Genomic DNA, 20,667 nt, shown 5'->3' with positions numbered 1-20,667 from the left:
ACACAAATAAGACGTCAGTCGACAGACACACGGACAAACAACTTATTTTTATATATATATAGATAATAGCAATTATAATTACTATATAATTAATACTGCTTGATACGCCGATAGTATTAGCATTTATTACAGGGATTGATGAGAAACAACTTCTGATATTAAGGTAGGTTTTGATAGTAACCGTCGTAATCAAGTTTTAGAAGGTAACACACACACATATATATATATAACCATCGTAATATATATAATATATATATATATATATATATATATATATATATATATATATATATATATATATATATATATATATATATATATATATATATATATATATATATATATATATATATATATATATAACCATCGTAATCAAGTTTTAGAAGGTAACACACACACATATATATACATTATTTGTGATAATAATAAATTAAGTTTTAAAATGTATAATAAAACGGATGATTTTGATTTTGAAGTGATTAGTTTCCCATTCCCTGAAAGTAATATACACTCAAATATCACATATTCTGCTTTTTTCTCAAAGTTACTTCATTATGCAAGGATTTGTAGTAATTATATTGATTTTAAAAATATATGTAAAATCTTAAGCCAAAAATTGATGTCAAGAGGTTTTTCTGCAAATAAATTAACTTGGCAATTTAAAAAATTTAGTTTTCATTATAACGAACTTTTAAATAAATATCGAAAGAATTATCTGGAAATACTTAAAGAAGTTTTCAACTAATTTCGGAGGTTCGACAAATGATGATGCAGCGCCATTTATTTTGAATTGTGTTTCAAATAGAGCGGAATTTTTAAAAAAATAGCCACATGGTAAAGATGAATTCTATAATTGTTTAGTTCATTATTATTTTTTTTTTTCAATGTGTTAATACTTGTGATTTGGTAAATTTTATCATATTTAGTTTACCTATTGTTGCTAAAAAGAGGGATATATTAACAGGATAAGCTTGTTTTGGTGTTACTTGGTTGTTTTACATTTGCTGGGTTTTTTTTCATAGGCATGTATTTTGGGGGTGATACCTGACACGGGGATGCCATGGATATTCTGTGGTAGCCACAACACTTGGCTGGGTAGAGAATTTAAAGTGGCGAAACCCTATAGGCCAGTGTATTCTCCTGATGAGCCCTTGTGTTGGGTTGTTGCCTCTGAATTATTTGTCTTTATTATTTTTTCTATTGTTTGGTATATGACGACTTATACTTATTGACGACATGACTGCCTGTCCATGGATTATTCTTTATGGTTGATTGTGTTTGGCTATGCTGTTTGACCTATGTGATTGTATGGATGAGTAGGGTTAAGGCCTCATTCAAGTGCTGGTCTATATTAATCACTAATTTAGGAAAAGTCTTCCTTTTCTCCTTCTGTCTCTCTTTTTTTTTTATGTGTTTGTGCTGTTGCATTGGTGATTTCACCAATGCTGTGCTCATTCAAGTGCTGGTCTATATTAATCACTAATTTAGGAAAACAGTCTTCCTTTTCTCCTTCTGTCTCTCTTTTTTTTTTATGTGTTTGTGCTGTTGCATTGGTGATTTCTCTTTTCATGATATATATACATATATATATATATATATATATATATATATATATATATATATATATATATATATACTACTAACAACTCACCACAGCGCCAAGCCACCTGAGGCCAACACAGCTATGCACGCTCCTCCCCCATCCAAATTTATTCAAAGCTCCACTCTTTAAACTCTCCCAAGGAGTTCCCGTTTTCTTTCAATTTTCCTTTATGACATCCTTCAACATGGACGACCTGCTTTCCATTTAGCCCTAGACGGTTGTCGGAAGAGGACAATCTTTGGCAATCTGTCATCATCCGCAGAGCCATCTTAACCTTTCTCTCATTATAGCCCTAGCAAGCGAGATCGAACCATACTTTTCGCTCGGCCTGCTATTAGAAATACGGTCAGTCAGCTGGGTCTCATAATAATCGTTAGGCAATTTCTCTGAAAAACACCTAGCAAATCTTCATTCGCTTTTCGGAGCGCCCATGCTTCAGAGCCATACTTGACCACTGTCATCGCTTTAGCTTCCAATATTATAATTTTGGTTTGCAAACTTATCTTCCAATTCTTCCACACTTTTTTTTTAACCGTCAAAAAAACACCCTGAGCATTGGCTATTCCAGTTTTAACATCTTCAATTCTCCCACCGTCTTTACTAATAACACTACCAAGGTAAGTGAAGCTGTCCACCTGATCAATCTTTTCGTTACTCAACGTCACCTTTTCATCTTCTTTTAGTCCTAGCCTTAGTGTCTTAGTCTTCTTAGCATTTATTTTCAAACCTAGTCTAGCACCCTAAACTAGCAAAACCTCTAAAAGTTCATTCATTTTTCTCAAACTTTCATCTAGGATGCTTAATCAGCATAATCTACGTCCAGGAGAGTTTTTCCTCCCCATTTGATTCCGTGGTCTCCCGTTGCCTTTCCTGTGTTTGAGAAGACAAAATCCATAAAAATGATCCACATAAAGGGGGATAGACTACAACCCTGCTTAATTCTCGATTTAATACATAACCAGTAGCTAACCTCATTTCCTACCTTAACCACAGCAGTGTTATTCTTGTACATAGCACTAATCACTTTAATGTGTTTGTCTGGTATGACATACAAGGATAAAACCTTAGCTAAAGCTCTTCTATCAACATAATCGAACGCTTGCTCATAATCTATAAAACTAAGGACCAAAGGTGTTTGATAACTCAGGTACTTCTCAATTAATAACCTAAGATTGAAAATTTGGTCGACACATCCTCTGTTTTTTTCTAAAGCCGCACTGTTTTTCTCTTAAAACTTTGTCTACAGCATTTTTCAGTCTAAAAAGTATCATATTACTAGGTAATTTGCTACCTACAGAGGCAAGTCTAATGCCTCAGTAATTACCACACACACTCTTATGATCTTGCTTATACAGGGGTGTAATTATTTTTCGTAAAATTGTTAGGTACTTCCCCTTCTTCAAAAATCATATTCATAATCTTCAGTAACTTATTTCTAACTCCAGAACCGCTATATTTTAGAAACCAATTTACCGCACTATCAGCACCTGGAGCCTTATTATTTTTTAGTCCTTATAGTACTGTCGCTAATTCTTTCTCACAAAACAAATCTTCCTTCACATTCAAAGCATTACAAACATTTTCCTCGATATCTTTTCCTGCAACTAGCATAGCACATTCTCAAAATATTCTACCCATCTCTCTTTAACTCTTTCCTTGTCACTAATTGTTGCCCAGTTCCTATCTTTAACTGGGACAAGTCCAGATTGACTACTCCCTCTTAATTTATTAACATGCCAGTGCAATATTTTACAGTTATTATTATTATTATTTATTGGAAAAACCGTCATACAAAAAAAGAAAAAGATGGAGCAATAAACGAAAAAAAGGCAGAACAAAAAAGAGACAGAGACTACTGAAATAATACAGAATACCATTTCTGGGCAGTCATATTGACTTTTTTATTGTGTCTAGCTATTACTCTAGCTACTGCAATGTTCGGATCAGAAATTTTAAACTAACGGATGATTTCTGAGTTGCTTTGCCAGGGTGGAAGGTGGAGTAAATATTTTGCAAAACGGAAGAAGATTCAGCGTATTTTTGTTTGGTCAGTTATAGTTAACAGTTTCCAAAAGGGTGAAATGTAAAAAATGTGAGGGAGAGCTATTGCATTGAAAAGGCTAACTAGCAAATGGCGGTTAAATCTGAACTTGTTGTTGCCGCTCAGGTTTTCAAGATCACAGTTAAATTTACCTGTTATCAGACACGAAAGTCAATAATTTTTTATTTTATCAATACACTTCGATAGCCTTGCAATACTTATGGCAAACAGTCTATCTGATCGATCACCACGATAGTCCGAAGGGAGGTACACGTTCACGATAACCATATCTTGGATTTTGACAGCGAGAAAGTCTAATGCCGAGTCAAACACAGAAGTGGAAGGAGAGGATCTAACGTAAGTCGCAAGGCCGCCACATGACCGGCCATGAGGGCGAGAGCGTTTGGCTGCGACCGTAAAAACCTGATGGTTTGGTGACAGGTTCAATAAGGTAAGGCTGAGAGAGGTTGCAAAATGTTCCTGCAAACACACAATATCATATCTTGAAAGAAGGTCCTTGATAAAAACAGACCGGTTAAGGAGATTTCCATTAAAATTCCACGTTGCAACTGCATGCTTAGCACAGGCGGGTTCTAAATTCATTTTGGTAGGGAATTCGTAGTGATTATCGTTTTATTAGCCGGACATCTTATGTTGTAGCATGTGTGGCCTTTCTTTTTGCATAAGATGCAGAACATATCTTTAGTGCACATATTGTCCTTCGTGGATGTGTGATCAGAAGCATCACAACGACTACATATAGGCGTCAATACGCAATTAGCCGCTAAGTGACCAACTCTATGGCATGAATAACATCTTTTTGGGAGAAATTTGATTTCTTCAGCAGGCAGCTTCTCAGGACTGATTAGAACTCAGACTGCAAGAAAGTTTTCGAGATCCTTACTGGTCCCGAAATACAGCTTGAACACTTTGGAGCGCTCAAAGCTACCGATTTCTATTGCTTTTAATGCACTTGGAACAAGGGATTCTATATCAGTATGGGTCATACTAGGTGGAACCTATTTCAAAAAGCAATAAACATTTTCTCTTTGAGCATGGCAGAGACCTCAGGCTTACTAACTTTCATTTTCTCAACGATCTTTTCAGCAGAAGATTTGGACTTGACAAACAGTTTCCAGTACTGCCTCACCTTTCTTTGCTCATTTATTTCGGCTGAGTTGGGGCAGACGCTATCCAAAAACTGCTTGCGAGCATCGGGATTACCGAGAGACTTGGGCATTTTAAGAACAACGGCATAGGATGGCTGGGGATTAACTGTTACAGGATTGGCGGGGCCTGGGACACTACTCGCCGAAGGGCAGCAGAGGCTCTGTACTTTAGCCGTTGACACAAAGTTCTTAAATTCTAGACATAAATCATTTACCTTACGGGTTAACGTAGCGCTTGCCTCGCCAGGAATAGTAGGAACTTCGTCTGGTTCGTATATAACGAACCTCGGCAGGGCCACTGAATTCTTATCACAGTAGTCAAGAACTTTCAAAATGTCTGCAAATGTATCAACAACTTTCAGCCTTTCGGTTGGTCGAGTAGCATAATTCGCCTCAGACCAAATCGTTTTCTTCGCTTCGCTCATTAAATCATCAGCGAAAAAATCGCAACCAGTTTTGATAATATCGGCATTTGCATTTCCTTTTGATTTCGCCCGCACGACAAAATTTAGCATAGCGTTATGTACTAATCTATTTGGCTGCATCCCATGAAATGAATCCAGTTCAGTAGCATAAGAGCAGGGCTACAAAACGTGACGACAGAGGTAATCAAAAGATCGTTGACCGGAGAGAGTTCACTAGAAAGCACAAGTCGCTACCTGTAGGACAGGTTAATAATAATCCAAAAATGTCTATTTCAAGTGCACGCGCCGAGCGCTGAATGAATACTCAAGTTACTGAAATCACCCAGGAACAAAAGAAGCGTAAGGACCCCCTCACCTATTCCCCACAATTTACGGGTAACTGAATACCGGCGGGTACAGTACGGCGCTTTCGGGGGGTTACTTCCCCTTTTCTGCTTGTTCTGAGAAAATATCAGCACATTAATGAATAGAACAAGGATGGCGCTATATGACTTTGGCAATATAGATGGCGAGCCAGTCTGTAAGGGAATCTTTCTTCTCCAGATTGTCATATATATATATATATATATATATATATATATATATATATATATATATATATATATATATATATATATATATATATATATATATATATATATATATCATGAAAAGAGAAATCACCAATGCTACAGCACAAACACACACAAAAAAAAAAAAAAAAAAAAAAAAAAAAAAAAAAAAAAAAAAAAAAAAAAGACAGAAGGAGAAAAGGAAGACTGTTTTCCTAAATTAGTGATTAATATAGACAAGCACTTGAATGAGGCCTTAACCCTACTCATCCATACAATCACATAGGTCAAACAGCATAGCCACACACAATCAACCATAAAGAATAATCCATGGACAGGCAGTCATGTCGTCAATAAGTATAAGTCGTCATTTACCAAACAATAGAAAAAATAATATAGACAAATAATTCAGAGGCAACACCCAACATAAGGGCTCATCAGGAGAATACACTGGCCTATATAGGGTTTCGCCACTCTAAATTCTCTACCCAGCACAGTGTTGTGGCTACCACAGAACATCCATGGCATCCCCGCGTCAGGTATCACCCCCAAAATACATGCCTATGAAAAAAAAACAAAAAAAACAGCAAATGTAAAACAACCAAGTAAAACCAAAACAAGCTTATCCTATTAATATATCCCTCCCTTTAGCAACAATAGGTAAACTAAATATTATAAATTTTACCAAATCACAAATATTAACACATTGCAAAAAACCTGAATGAACTAAACAATTATAGAATTCATCTTTACCATGTGGCTAATTTTTTAAAAAATCCGCTCAATTAGAAACACAATTCAAATAAATAGCGCTGTGACAACATTTCTCGAACCTCCGAAATTAGTTAAAAATTTCTTTAAGTATTTCTAGATAATTCTTTTGATATTTATTTAAAAGTTCGTTATAATGAACATATATATTATTATTATTTATTACCCGTCAAAAAAGGCACAATAGACGGAAAAATCATTAAAGAAACAAGTGTCCCCCTCCCAACTCCCCCCCCAATGTCACCAGATTTGGTCGGGTTTAAAATAAGAGCTCTGAGCCACAATATCCTTCTAAATATCAAATTTCATTGAGATCCGATCACCTGTTCGTAAGTTAAAAATACCTCAGTTTTTCTAATTTTTCAGAAATAACCCCCCCCCCCCCAACTATCCCAAAGAGAGCAGATCCGTTCCGTTTATAACAATAATGTATCTAGCACTTGTGTTTATTTTCCCACCAAGTTTCATCCCGATCCCTCCACTCTAAGTGTTTTCCGAGTTTTAGGTTTCCCCCTCCCAACTCCCCCCCCCAATGTCACCAGATCCGGTCGGGATTTAAAATAAGAGCTCTAAGACACGATATCCTTCTAAACATCCAATTTCATTGAGATCCGATCACCCGTTCGTAAGTAAAAAATACCTCATTTTTTCTAATTTTTCAGAATTACCCCCCCTCCCCAACTACCCCAAAGAGAGCGGATCCGTTCCGATTATATCAATCATGTATCTGGGACTTGTGCTTATTTTTCCCATCAAGTTTCGTCCCGATCCCTCCACTCTAAGTGTTTTCCAAGATTTTAGGTTTCCCCTCCTCCAACTCCCCCCAATGTCATCAGATCCGGTCGGGATTTAAAAAAAGAGCTCTGAGACACAATATCATTCCAAAAATCAAATTTCATTAAGATCCCATCACCCATTCATAAGTTAAAAATACTTCATTTTTTTTCTATTTTCTCCGAATTAACCGGCCCCCACTCCCCCCCAGATGGTCAAATTGGGATAGAAGTCCCCCTCCCAGCTCTCCCCCAATGTCACCAGATCTGGTCGGGTTTAAAATAAGAGCTCTGAGCCACGATATCCTTCTAAATATCAAATTTCATTGAGATCCTATCACCTGTTCGTAAGTTAAAAATACCTCATTTTTTTCTAATTTTTCAGAAATAACCCCCCCCACCAACTATCCCAAAGAGAGCAGATCCGTTCCGTTTATGTCAATAATGTATCTAGCACTTGTGTTTATTTTTCCCACCAAGTTTCATCCCGATCCCTCCAATCCAAGTTTTAGGTTTCCCCCTCCCAACTCCCTCCCCCAATATCACCAGATCCGGTCGGGATTTAAAATAAGAGCTCTAAGACACAATATCATTCCAAACATCAAATTTCATTAAGATCCCATCACCCATTCATAAGTTAAAAATACTTCATTTTTTCTATTTTTCAGAATTAACCGGCCCCCCACTCCCCCCAGATGGTCAAATTGGGAAAACGGAATTTCATCATCCTAGCTGACCTGGAAGTGCCTAAAGTAGCAAAACTGGGACCGACAGACAGACAGACAGAATTGGCGATTGCTATATGTCACTTGGTTAATACCAAGTGCCATAAAAAGGAAAAAAAAGACACAAACACACATCGAAAATTCAAATATATAACAAGGAAAATCTTCATTACATATATTACATTAATACGAACGAACTATTCCGAAAAAATTTATTAACAAGGATGATGGAAATTTCTTTTAAAACGGGATATAGATTTATTAATGCTAATATTTGGGCCTGCATGCATATACAAATGGATAATTTTAGAGTTTCTAGTCCAAGGAGACAAATGTAAAAGAAAATTAGCAAATCCGAAGAAGATTGATCGTAGGTGCTTTTTATCTATAACTGTAAAAGCTTCCAGAAAGGAGCAATGTAAGGAGCAATGAACTTGAGTTCCGATCCTGACTGCTTTGCCAGCTCTGGGAATAAGCTGCAACACATCTTGTTCTTCCATTTCGACAGGAATTCTCTTCCCTACCCTAATAAAGTTTGGAGCCCTTAGTGGCACATTCCTCGTGGGTTGCTTGCCTTTTATGTGGTCAGGATAGCTTTAGCAGTGTCTCTAGACTTAACCATAAGTTTCCAGTCGTCTTCACTCTTACGTAGTTCAATGATTTGAGAAGGATTTGAACACACCGAATCGACAAAGGACTTACGAGCGGTCGGGGTGTTGGGTGATCAAGGTAAGTTCTTGAGTACAACTGCGTAAGATGGAGCCTCGGATTCAGATGTATTGCATTTCGAGGGCCAGGATATATATATATATATATATATATATATATATATATATATATATATATATATATATATATATATCTATATATATAAAAATAAGTTGTCTGTCTGTGTGTCTGTCTGTGGATCAGGTGACGTCATGTTTCTGTGTTGACTGACGTCATGAAATTAGTTGTCGTTATTTTTGCTTTGACGGTGACGTCATTAACGGTATTTAAGACATTTGTTCACGGAAAAATGTTTAATTGTAAAATGACTGAAGAACCTACAATGGCAACAGCCGAGGAAGCTGCTCAAAGAGTTTATGCCAAAAAACTTGCTGCTGATAGAGAAAGCAAGAAAAGAAAGCGTTCCGAAGAATCACAAGAACAGCAAGAAAACAGGCTTGCGGCTAAAGAACGCAAAACCGCGCAGTTAGATGAAAATCCACCTGGACAGCGAGAGTCAAAACATATCAAAACTGAAAATGATAGCGATGATGATTGGGTTTGGGATTTTGACTTGGATAAGGTCATCAATGCCTACCAGATTTAAGTTAAAAAAACAAAGGTTCGTCGATATGTACTTCATAGTGACGCTGAAAAATAAAGAAGAAAAAGAAAACTGAAAAAAGAAAAAAGGTAAAAAACTAAAAAAAAAACTAAAAAGAAAAAACACTCAAAGAGAAATTAAAGACCGGGACACAAATGACGACCGAGACAGAGGGAATATAAGTGACGACCGGGAACCTCAAAGAGAAATTACAGACTGGGACACCCGGACACAAATCACGACCGGGACACAGGGAATATAAATGACGACCGGGACACAACTACAACGGGGACGCCGGGGGCACAGGCGGGATATATAAATGACGACCGGGACACAGGGATTGTTCGAATAGAAATTACAGACCGGGACACCGGGACACAAATGACGACCGGGACACCGGGACACAGGGAATATAAATGACGACCGGGACACTCAAAGAGAAATTACAAACTGGGACACCGGGACACAAATGACGACCGGGACACAGGGAATATAAATGACGACCGGGACACAGGGACACATCATTAGAATAATGAGGTATAGATCTGAATACGGATTGTTTTTCCCATGGACAATTATATGTTGCATGTTCAAGAGTCAGTAAACCTGACAATCTATTTATATGCACAGACAATGGGACAGCGAAGAATGTTGTATATTCGCATGTTTTACGTAGTTAAAAACATATATTTATATCTATCTCTATTCACAGGTGGGACACAGGGACACAACTACAATGGCGCGTAACTAATATGGCGCGTAACGACTTACGCGCGCGGGGGGGCTTGGGGGGCGCGAAGCCCCCCCATATATATATATATATATATATATATATATATATATATATATATATATATATATATATATGCATAAGACATCCAAAGCCTTGGTCGAGCTCTTTAACGTATCACCGAAATTTTTTGATTCCTTCAGGTTCTTTTGTTTTTTACGATTACAACATAAGTGTGACCTACTCCCGACAAAGAGCATAGCGCGAATGGCACAGGAATTATAAATGAAAACAACCACTTTCTTCAAAATACGAAAAAAAGAAAAAGAACAGAAAGAAAGAAAAATAATAATAGTAGTACTCACTAGTTCAAACCCACAATCATAGAATAACCATAAAAAAAAAAAAAAAAAAAAAAAAAAAAAAAAAAAAAAAAAAAAAAAAAAAAAAAAAAAAAAAAAGCTAAGAGCTCATATGGCACTTGTGGCGAGGCGAGAAGAGCTAAGAGCCAAGAGATCATATGGTATGAGCTCTAACAAAATTCTATGAATCAATAGATTGATTTAAAAAGGAAAATATGAGGCTTAATGCTGGTCAGGATTTAAAATAAGAGCTCTGAGTCACGATGTCCTTCTAAATATCAAAATTCATTAAGATCCGATCACCCACTCGTAAGTTATAAATACCTAATTTTTTCAAATTTTTCCTCTCCCTTCAGCCCCCCAGATGGTCGAATCTGGGAAAACGACTTTATCAAGTCAAATTGTGCAGCTCCCTGACACGCCTACCGATTTTCATCGTCCTAGCACGTCCAGAAGCACCAAACTCACCAAATCACTGAACCCCTCCCCCAAACTCCCCCAAAGAGAGCGAATCCAGTACGATTCTGTCAATGACGTATCAAGGACATTTGTTTATTCTATCCACCAAGCTTCATCCCAATTCCTCCACTCGAAGTGTTTTTCCAAGATTTCCCCCTCCAACTCCCCCCAATGTCAAAAGATCTGGTCGGGATTTGAAATAAGAGCTCTGAGAAATGAATTCCTTCTAAAAGTTATAAATACCACTCGTAAGTTATAAATACCTATTTTTTTCAAATTTTTCCTCTCCCTTTAGCCCCCCAGATGGTCGAATCTGGGAAAACGACTTTATCAAGTCAAATTGTGCAGCTCCCTGACACGCCTACCAATTTTCATCGTCCTAGCACGTCCAGAAGCACCAAGCTCTGAGAAATGAATTCCTTCTAAAAATCAAATTTCATTAAGATCCGATCATCTATTCGTAAGATAAAAATACCCCAATTTTCACGTTATCCAAGGATTCCGGTTTCCCCCTCCAATGTCAAAGGATCTGGTCGGAATTTAAAATTAGAACTTTAAAGCACAAGATCCTTCTAAATATCAAATTTCATTAAGATCTGGTCACACTTTCTTAAGTTACAAATATCTCAATTTTCAAAATTACCCCCCCCCCAATTCCACCAAAGAGAGCACTGGTTATGTCAGTCACGTATCTTAGACAGGTTTCTATTCTTCCCATCCAGTTTCATCCCGATCTCACCGCTTTAAGTATTTTCTAAGGTTTCCGGTCCCCCCAACTGCCCCCTCCAATTACGCTTGATCCGGTTGAGATTTAAAATAAGAGATCTGAGTTACGAGGTCCTTCTAAATATGAAGTTACATGAAGATCCGATAACTCGCTTCGTAAGTTAAAAATACGTCATTTTTCTTATTTTTCAGAATTAACCCCCCCCCCCCCCAATAGAGCGGATCCGTTCCAATTATGTAAATCACGTATGTAAGACTTTTACTTATTTTTACCACCAAGTTTCATCCCGATCCCTCCAATCTAAGCGTTTTCCATGATTTTAGGTTCCCCCACCCCAAACTTCCCCCAATGTCACCAGATCCGGTCAGGATGTAAAATAAGAGCTTTGAGACACGATATCCTTCTAAATATCAAATTTCATTGAGATCCGATCACCCGTTCGTAAGTTGAAAATACCTCATTTTTTCTAATTTTTCAGAATTAACCCCTCCCCCAACTACCCCAAAGAGAGCAGATCCGTTTCGGTTATATAAATCATGTATCTAGGACTCGTGATTATTTTCCCCACCAAGTTTCATCCCGATCCCTCCACTCTAAGTGTTTTCCAAGTTTCAGGTTTCCCCCTCCCAACTCCCCCCCCAATGTCACCAGATCCGGTCGGGATTTAAAATAAGAGCTCTAAGACACGATATCCTTCTAAACATCAAATTTCATTGAGATCCGATCACCCATTCGTAAGTTAAAAATACCTCTTTTTTCTAATTTTTCAGAATTACCCCCCCCCCCTCCCAACTACCCCAAAGAGAGCGGATCCGTTCCGATTGTGTAAATCATGTATCTGGGACTAGTGCTTATTTTTCCCATCCAGTTTCATCCCGATCCCTCCACTCTAAGTGTTTTCCAAGATTTTAGATTTCCCCCCTCCAACTCCCCCCAATGTCATCAGATCCGGTCGGGATTTAAAATAAGAGCTCTGAGACACAATATCATTCCAAACATCAAATTTCATTAAGATCCCATCACCCGCTCATAAGTTAAAAATACTTCATTTTTTCTATTTTTTTCTGAATTAACCGGCCCCCCACTCCCCCCCAGATGGTCAAATCGGGAAAACGACTATTTATAATTTAATCTGGTCCGGTCCCTCATACGCTTGCCAAATTTCATCGTCCTAGCTTACCTAGAAGTGCCTAAAGTAGCAAAACCGGGACCGACAGACAGACAGACATAGAGACCGACATAATTTGCGATTGCTATATGTCACTTGATTAATACCAAGTGCCATAAAAAACCTGATATTCCCTTAAGAGGAATATCAGAAATTTGGGCTTGAATTCAACTCCTCCAAATCTGATATTGTCATGTTTAGCTGGAAAACAGATTCCTCTGCCCCTACCATCACGCTTGGATCTAGCTCTGTTCAACCTATAGATCGCCTTATGGATCTAGGTCCTCCCAATGCTTCTTCTACCCGACACATCCGAAAACTTCTTCTTGAACAAATCAGACGTAGAATTTCAGCAGCTTACGCTCCAACTTCGATTCAACCGACCTCTTCTAGCAAGTCTACATAATGCTCTTGCCCTTCCCCATATCCTCTACACAGCACACTTCTGGAAACTCCTACCTAAAACTGAGAAGAGTAAAATCCGACCTATGTTCTTTCACTTTGCCAAGTATCTGCTTCATCTGCCTCCGTGGTATAGAAATTCGTTCGCTATTGCGAAATTCAAGGTTGCTGACCCAGACATTGAGGTCACCAGACGGATAGCAAAACACAATAGAAAAATAAATGGGAATTTAAATGGTTGGTCCCACATTTTTAAGCAGTGATGTATTGTGTTTTTCTTTTTCCTATGCTCCGTCTTATTGTGTGTTTTTGTGACGGGTTTTTCGATAATTTTTAATACTAATGCAATTCTTGTAAGATTGTATAACGTTATTGTTCAGCAGCATATATAGTATGTCACGTCGTCTTGATTTTTTTTTTTTCGCACATATATTACATAAATTATACTCGTTAACTTACAAGTCTTTTTTTTAGTCTGGTTTCTTTCGTATATTCGCCTGTCTTATATTTTGCGAATTGTTTACTTGTTGTCTATATTGTTTTATTATTTTGTTTTCTTTTACTGCTCCGTCTTCTACCTTTTGTATGACGGGTTTCAAACAAATAAATAATGAGTATATATATATATATGGGTAGGATATTTTATTATTATAAACTTATTACCAATAAAGATATAAATACACAAGTGTATAAAAAGAAAAAGGAAGAAAGAGAAATTCTAACAAGACCTTAAAACATCACAAAAATCTGCAAACGATTAGTTTTAATGACGTCTGGAATTTTTAGAATCTTTTTTTCAACAGTCGGGAGAGACTACGTAATTCAGAGCGGTTTCCGAAACAGCATGTTCTTTAAGTTAACGGCATTAGCGTAACCTTAAAATATCTTCTTGAAAATGAGGTTTCCGAAACCTTTTAAATTAAAGTTCCTTTTAGTACTCGTTGCCTGATCAGCGTGAGAAAACGAATATATTTCAAGTAGACATCCTTTTAGTCAGCTTCAGGTTTATTTTTAGAAAATTTTATTACAAAACCAGCCGTAACAATAATCTGGCTTATTTTGAAAGAGGAAAAAAAGTAAAAAGACAAGTACCTCCAAAAGCTGTGCCTTTCCAAGTTCGACCTGTTACAAGTTGAAAGGGTTTAGTAGAGATTTCTTGACCAGCTCCTGCAACACCAATGATCACAGAAACTCCCCAGCCTTTGTGGCATGCTTCTAAGGCTGCTCTCTGAAAAATAAATAATTATTTACACAACTAAATCATTTTCTTAGCTTTCATTCATAATACAAAATATGACAAACAGGACCAAAGATTTTTCCCTACTCTGATCAATTTAGAACCTATGATCAACTTAGAAACCCCTTATTTGATATGTCAAGATTTGAGGAAGTAACAGTCGCACAGTGGAAGGTTTTGGCACTTAAACACAGAATTGGAATCAATAAAAAATGAAAAGTTTACGTAGGCTACAATATGAAAGCATAACACAAAATAATATATGTTACTGCTCAAAAAAGGGTATTTAAAAACACCCAAACAGAAGGGCGTAGAAAAGAATAAATTACCTTAGATCAACCCCCCCCCCCAAAAAAAAAGTCTGAAGGGGTCTACAGAGAACTGTGACACCTAAAAATGGGAATTTTTTTTTACTCCGGTTGGTCGAGTTCCTATTTTTATTTGATCGGCTGTCGCTAATATAATGCTATGACATATCTCAACTTCACTTCTGCCGGTTGATCAATTTTTGTTTATCGTAAGTAAAACACTTATAAAGTCAATAACATCCACAAATAAATGTAAATGGATAGATGAGATGATTTAGACTATTAATTAAACACCCTAAAGGCTATGCCGAAGGGTATAAGCAGATTTCTTCTTTTAATAATTAATTCTTTAGAACTTAAGACAACATAACATAACCCTTTTTACAAATGCTCTATACACACATTTAGTTGAACTAACAGTTAAAACAAAACCAAATTTGAATAGATATCTCTCATAGAATGGTAGAACAATATTATATATTTCTACGTAGCCTACTCATAGGATGGAAGTTAGGATGGCTTCAGCTATATGCGATGCCATAAAAGATTCTGATTTTTGATCCGCAAGATTGAAAACCCTTTCGGTATTCACCCTGAATTACTCAATTAAAAACTTATTGCGCAAAGCTACAGATAACCAAAAACTCGGAATTTCCTATTTTGCCTAAATTTAAATTCAACTTCTTAGATATAAATAAGAAAAGCTTAAAGCCTAGGAAATATTTCTACATTTAAACTAATACACAATAAGCTATGTCAATACAAAAACCAGCACAAATTGTTCATAAGAAAAATTCAAATAAAAGTAAAGACCGATACTAAAACCTAAAAACAAGCAAAAAATAAGTTTGCTAAGTCAAACTTAAAGCAAACAGAAATTAAAATGAAAATAATCGATCCAATCTCAGAAATAAAAAGATTATCATAAATGGAAGAAGGTCCACCCCCCTCCGACCCTCTAAAGACTTGTCATTTCCGCACTTTTAGGAAACTACTTTTAGGATTTGAAGCAGACATATCCAACCAAAAAGCATCAAATTTCTCATTAGAAAAATCTGCAGCAAGCTATTTAACTTGCTGCTTATTCTAGGGACGGCACCCACCGGAATAGAATCAAAAACCATAATTTCCAAAGTCGATACGACGATGTAATATACATTTATACATCCCTCACAGGACAGCTGGAGACATTAGTATCGAGCATTACCACATAAAGGGTTTACATACAGATACGAACTTAGCACTACAAACTTCAAACTTTCGACAACAGCGAGACTTAGCAGAAGGAATAGTAGTTAACACAACATAATAGCACAAAGTGATCATAATAGCACAAAGAGTATCATATAGCTCGAGGATTTTCATTCTGTGAAAATTAAAAGAACGCATGCGATCAGAGCAACTTGTAATCTTGGCACAATTATTTTGGAAGTTAGAGTAGCAGCTACTGACTTGAGGCTGTAACCAGCTGCCTTTATTTCTTTGCAGTCTGCCATCTTCACCAGTGACGTGGCTGTTCACCCTGCTCATGATATTTGATTCTTGCTCGCGATATTTCACCGCTAGATTTTCTGTTGTAATGCACTGCTTTGAATACCATTATTTACGGAAACAGCGTTATGGTCCACAACACTAACAAAACAGGCCGTGAGGCCGACACGCAAACAGGGTCGGAGGATGGCTTTGTCAATAAATTTTGCTCAGGAAGGCAAAAAGAATCGATTTCCATTTTGAGTGTGTCTTAAGATGAGATAATCATTGCCATATCAAAATGCAAGATATGCAAAGCAAATATACACTTGAGATCAGCCGTCGTAGAGGTCGGTAGCTTTAACTGTGTTGGCGCATAAGCTTTCAATACGCTAAGTAATAGAATACTAGACCTACGTTGCCTGGGCAACGTGAAGTGTTGCGGCAACCTTTGTCCGGCTTTGCGAGATTAAAGTGTTGCGAGAGCAACACTTTGGTTTTGTTTCTTCGCTATCGGTTAAATGCTGAAGTTGTCAGCTTATCGAAGCTTTTAAAACAGTATGTTCAAAGAAGAACGCAATCAGTAATCACATGATCACACCCCAGCGTTGAAAAAACAACAACAAAAGAATATTGAAAGACTAAATTGACTTTGCAGCCAGTTGAACATTATCTTTTTCAATCGTAGACATCGTAACGGATGAAAACTAGGAACAATATCTTGTATAATCTAGTTGGTATTAATTATAAAACTATCCGGAGCTTTTCAGGATCAAAATACCATAGATGACATTCTATTAATTATTACGAAACTACCTTATTGTTTTGTATTATCGTTTGTACCCGTTGCGTAACATCTTAATTCTAGGTTACAGTGATTGATAGACCATCGATATGAACTTTCTTACCGACAGATTTACAGGGATCGAATACAATGTGCACCAATTTGGACAAATTTCTAGCCTAAAGTGAACCGATTTTTACTTACAAGTCCCTCTCCCGAGATAGACATCAAGTTCAACCGGGCACAAATAATGGGTACACCAACAAGCAAAAGTTGCAAACTCCTCATCTCTGAAAATGATTGTAACCTAACAGCCGATTATTACTTACTAGGCCCCTAAATGTCACTTTGCAGCCGGTTGAACTTTATCCTTTTCAATCGTAGACATCGTGACGGATGGAAACTTGGAACATTATCTTATGTAATCTAGTTGGTATTTTAAAGCTATCTGTAACTTTTCAGGATCAAAATACCATCAGGGACCCATAAATTTCCTGTAATGACTCGCCATCCAGGATCGCTTATTATTGGATGGCGAGTCATTACAGGAAATTTATGGGTCCCTGATTCCATAGATGTGTACCAATTTGCACAAATTTGTAGCCCCTCGTGAGCCTCCTCTAGCAACCGATTCTTACTTACAAGTCCCTCTCCCGGGATATACATCCAAGTTCACCGGAAACAAATAATGGGTATACCAACTAGCAAAAGTTCCAAACCCCTTGTCGCTGAAGTCATTGTAGCCTAACAGCCGATTATTACTTACAACTCCCCTACATGTCTTACAATCGGGAACCAAGTTGTTCTTACCATCAATTACACCAGAAACAGATAATAGGTACACCTATCAGCAAAAGTTGCAAACCCCTCATTGCCAAAGATGATTATAAGCTAATAATCGACTGTTGCTTGGAAGTCCCCTACATATCTCACAATTGGTATCGGCCTATTTTTGGTTCAAGTGTGTACCTTACCACTGAAGTTGTCAACCCCTTGAAACTTTCAAACTGGTGTATGTCATGAAGGAATTTTTGTAACAAAAAATGGATGACATATACTTTGATCAGCTCATCAAGGTCTATCGATTGTCATTGAAAAAAAAAATTCTATCTGTCTTAGTTCAAAAGTTGACTTTTTTGCCGGAGGCCAACTTTCTAACACCACCACTTAGAAAGGAGCAAAGGATAAGCTCTAATTTCTTTAGCAATGAGAGAACTTTTAAAGTTTAAGAGGTATATCTGATACCATTTCTCTATTGCAATCCCAAGTAGAAAAAAAAGAATGGTAAAGTCAGCTGAAATCACGAACAGAAATGGCTAGAAACAATAGATGGCAGCACTTTCGGACCCGTGGGAAAATCGCACTTTTTTGTTCCTGTAAATTTTTCTATTTATCACTCAAAGAAGATATATTGGCTGTGGGGCCGGGGAACTACCGCATATATTTAACACTTATAGATTTTAGTCCATCTTCAATTTGAAACTGGTGCCTGCCTGCTTGCCTGCTAGAACGGAGCTTTCCACTCGAAAGCAGAAACATGGTTTGATGAAACGAAAGCTTGGCTGCACAACTTCAGATACTCCTCTCTGACATAGGCTATATAACTCCACTTCACTTCGCACACCATAGGCTCTGGCTCGAGGACAAGCAAAAACCATCCTTTTTGGCCCCAGGCAAGAGTTCTACGGAGCTTTCCAAAATGTAATGTCATATTCATCAATCCGGCCTGAGGTCCACACTTTCCGTAAAAACCGCACAGGTTAGACCCTCACCAGTTTCCAGGAATAAGCTGAGATCGGCGGCATAGAAAAAAAAAAGAAAAAAACGGGACAAAACCAAAGTGTTGCTCTCGCAACACAATTAATGAAGCAGGAACCATTAGATTCAACTTATCCAAGAACCCTACTGTAGAGTTTTCAAGCTCCCATCTGCAAAAATGTGGAATTTTGCATCATGGATGCGAAACACTGAGAAACACCTATCCGTGATCTTTCTTCTGGGGAAAAAAAAAAAATACAAATTCCACATTTTTGCATATGGGAGCTTGAAAGCTCTACAGTGGGGTTTTCGAATACGCTGAAACTGATGCTGCGATTGGCATTAGGATTCTATTACTTTTAGGTGGTGTTTCTTCCCTATTTCAAAAATGGGCATATTTTATTAACATTTATCATTTTTCCGGCAACACAAAGTCACCACCTCTTGTAAAAACGAAGGCCACGGCCAGAATAATTTGTTTACAGACACGAGAGGTGCAACATTCGAAAGAGAAGGCTTCGGACTGAACATCTTCTAATCGTCCTCTTTTGGCGACTTGCTAGTTCTTTATTGGAAGCATCAGTCCAGTTATTTTATAGCCACACCTCATATAAGCTGCTATCACAAACTGCTATTTGTGATCATATACCGTAGAAAAAAAAGGAAAGACAAATTAGAGCAAAAAGTAGAAAAAGATACTACCATGCAATGGACATTGCCAATACATTCAAAACTGTAGTCAACTCCACCGTCTGTGATTTCTACCAAAACTTGCTCAATTGGGCGCTCATGATCTTTTGGGTTGAGAAATTCTGTTACCCCAAAAACCTTGGCTAGAAGAGAATTTCTTAGCTAAAAAACTTGGAAAAAGGACAATTGATAATCATGATTTAGGCCAATATTAGTACTTTTTACAACTATTTGAGTTCATTTGCTGATTGGAAATTCATTTTTCTTGATAGATTTAACAAACTTCAGTAAGGCTTGTCTTTCGCTTGCTTCTTTTGTGGAGCTTAGGTCGGTCCAGTAAATTAAAAAAAGGGATTCACCTTCAGAGTCGAACCAGCTCTTATGAATATAAAATTTCTCCGATTCTCCTGTAGTTTCCTAACCCTTTTAAATAAACCAGCCGTTGTTTTCATGTCTCTCCCCCTTTCCCTGAACATGAGCCAGCAAGGGATGTTTTAGCACTTTTTAATTGCTTAGTGCAAGAGGAAAAACCTTTGATAAAACATATTTCTCTTGAAAAAAAGTTGATGTGCAAAATTATTTTCAACTAAAATATAGTGCATTACCGTAAAAGAGCTTAGAAGACTATAAAAAACAAATACTCATCTTTTAAGTGACTAAATAAGAAGCAAAAAAGCTTTAACCTACACTAGCTGACCAAGTTCATATTAAACTCTTATTTGGCTTAGAAATATTGTATTTAAATTCAAAGTATTTACCAAATTTTAGCAACACTGAGCTATAAGGTGTATAAGCTACATAATTATTACTGAATAATTAAGCTGTGGTATTGAACAAAGCTCATAATCAAAACACAAGAGATTATGATTGGTTCAATTCTCCGCATCGTTGGTGCTAGGCCTAAAAGTCGTGTCTGGCATTTTCAAACTTCTGAGAGGAATCTCGAAAACCGTTTGCGAAGCTAGTCTAAAAAGGACAATCAGTAGGGTAATGTATATTCAATCAAAATTTGGTTATCGATTTCCACCTAAAATAATTCAGGGAATTATGTTACTCTGGGACTGCATCCTTATCATCGCTTGTCTACATTTCAGCAGAAATGAGAAGTTTAAACTCACACATCAATGCTATGTTTGATTTATTCTTACTGCTACAGCTCTCGCTTGTTCAAAGCCTACGAGAAACCGTCAAGTCATAAATAT

General features: G+C 37.1%; 1 protein-coding gene across 1 annotated transcript in view; it reads right to left on the bottom strand.

Moving 5' to 3' along the window:
• LOC136038731 (alcohol dehydrogenase class-3-like) overlaps positions 1-20,667 on the bottom strand; it is a 74,463-nt gene that overhangs the window by 36,417 nt on the left and 17,379 nt on the right. Inside the window, exons 6-7 of the mRNA XM_065722077.1 lie at positions 19,478-19,608; positions 14,311-14,446 (exon numbers count right to left, since the gene is read on the bottom strand). Coding sequence (XP_065578149.1) covers positions 14,311-14,446; positions 19,478-19,608 — 267 coding nt within the window. The remainder of the gene's footprint in view (positions 1-14,310; positions 14,447-19,477; positions 19,609-20,667) is intronic.

This window comes from Artemia franciscana, chromosome 18 (genome assembly GCF_032884065.1).
Source record: "Artemia franciscana chromosome 18, ASM3288406v1, whole genome shotgun sequence".
Classification (NCBI taxonomy): domain Eukaryota; kingdom Metazoa; phylum Arthropoda; class Branchiopoda; order Anostraca; family Artemiidae; genus Artemia; species Artemia franciscana.
The sequence above is the reverse complement of the archived record's forward strand: the minus strand, read 5'-3'. Positions and strand labels throughout refer to the sequence as shown.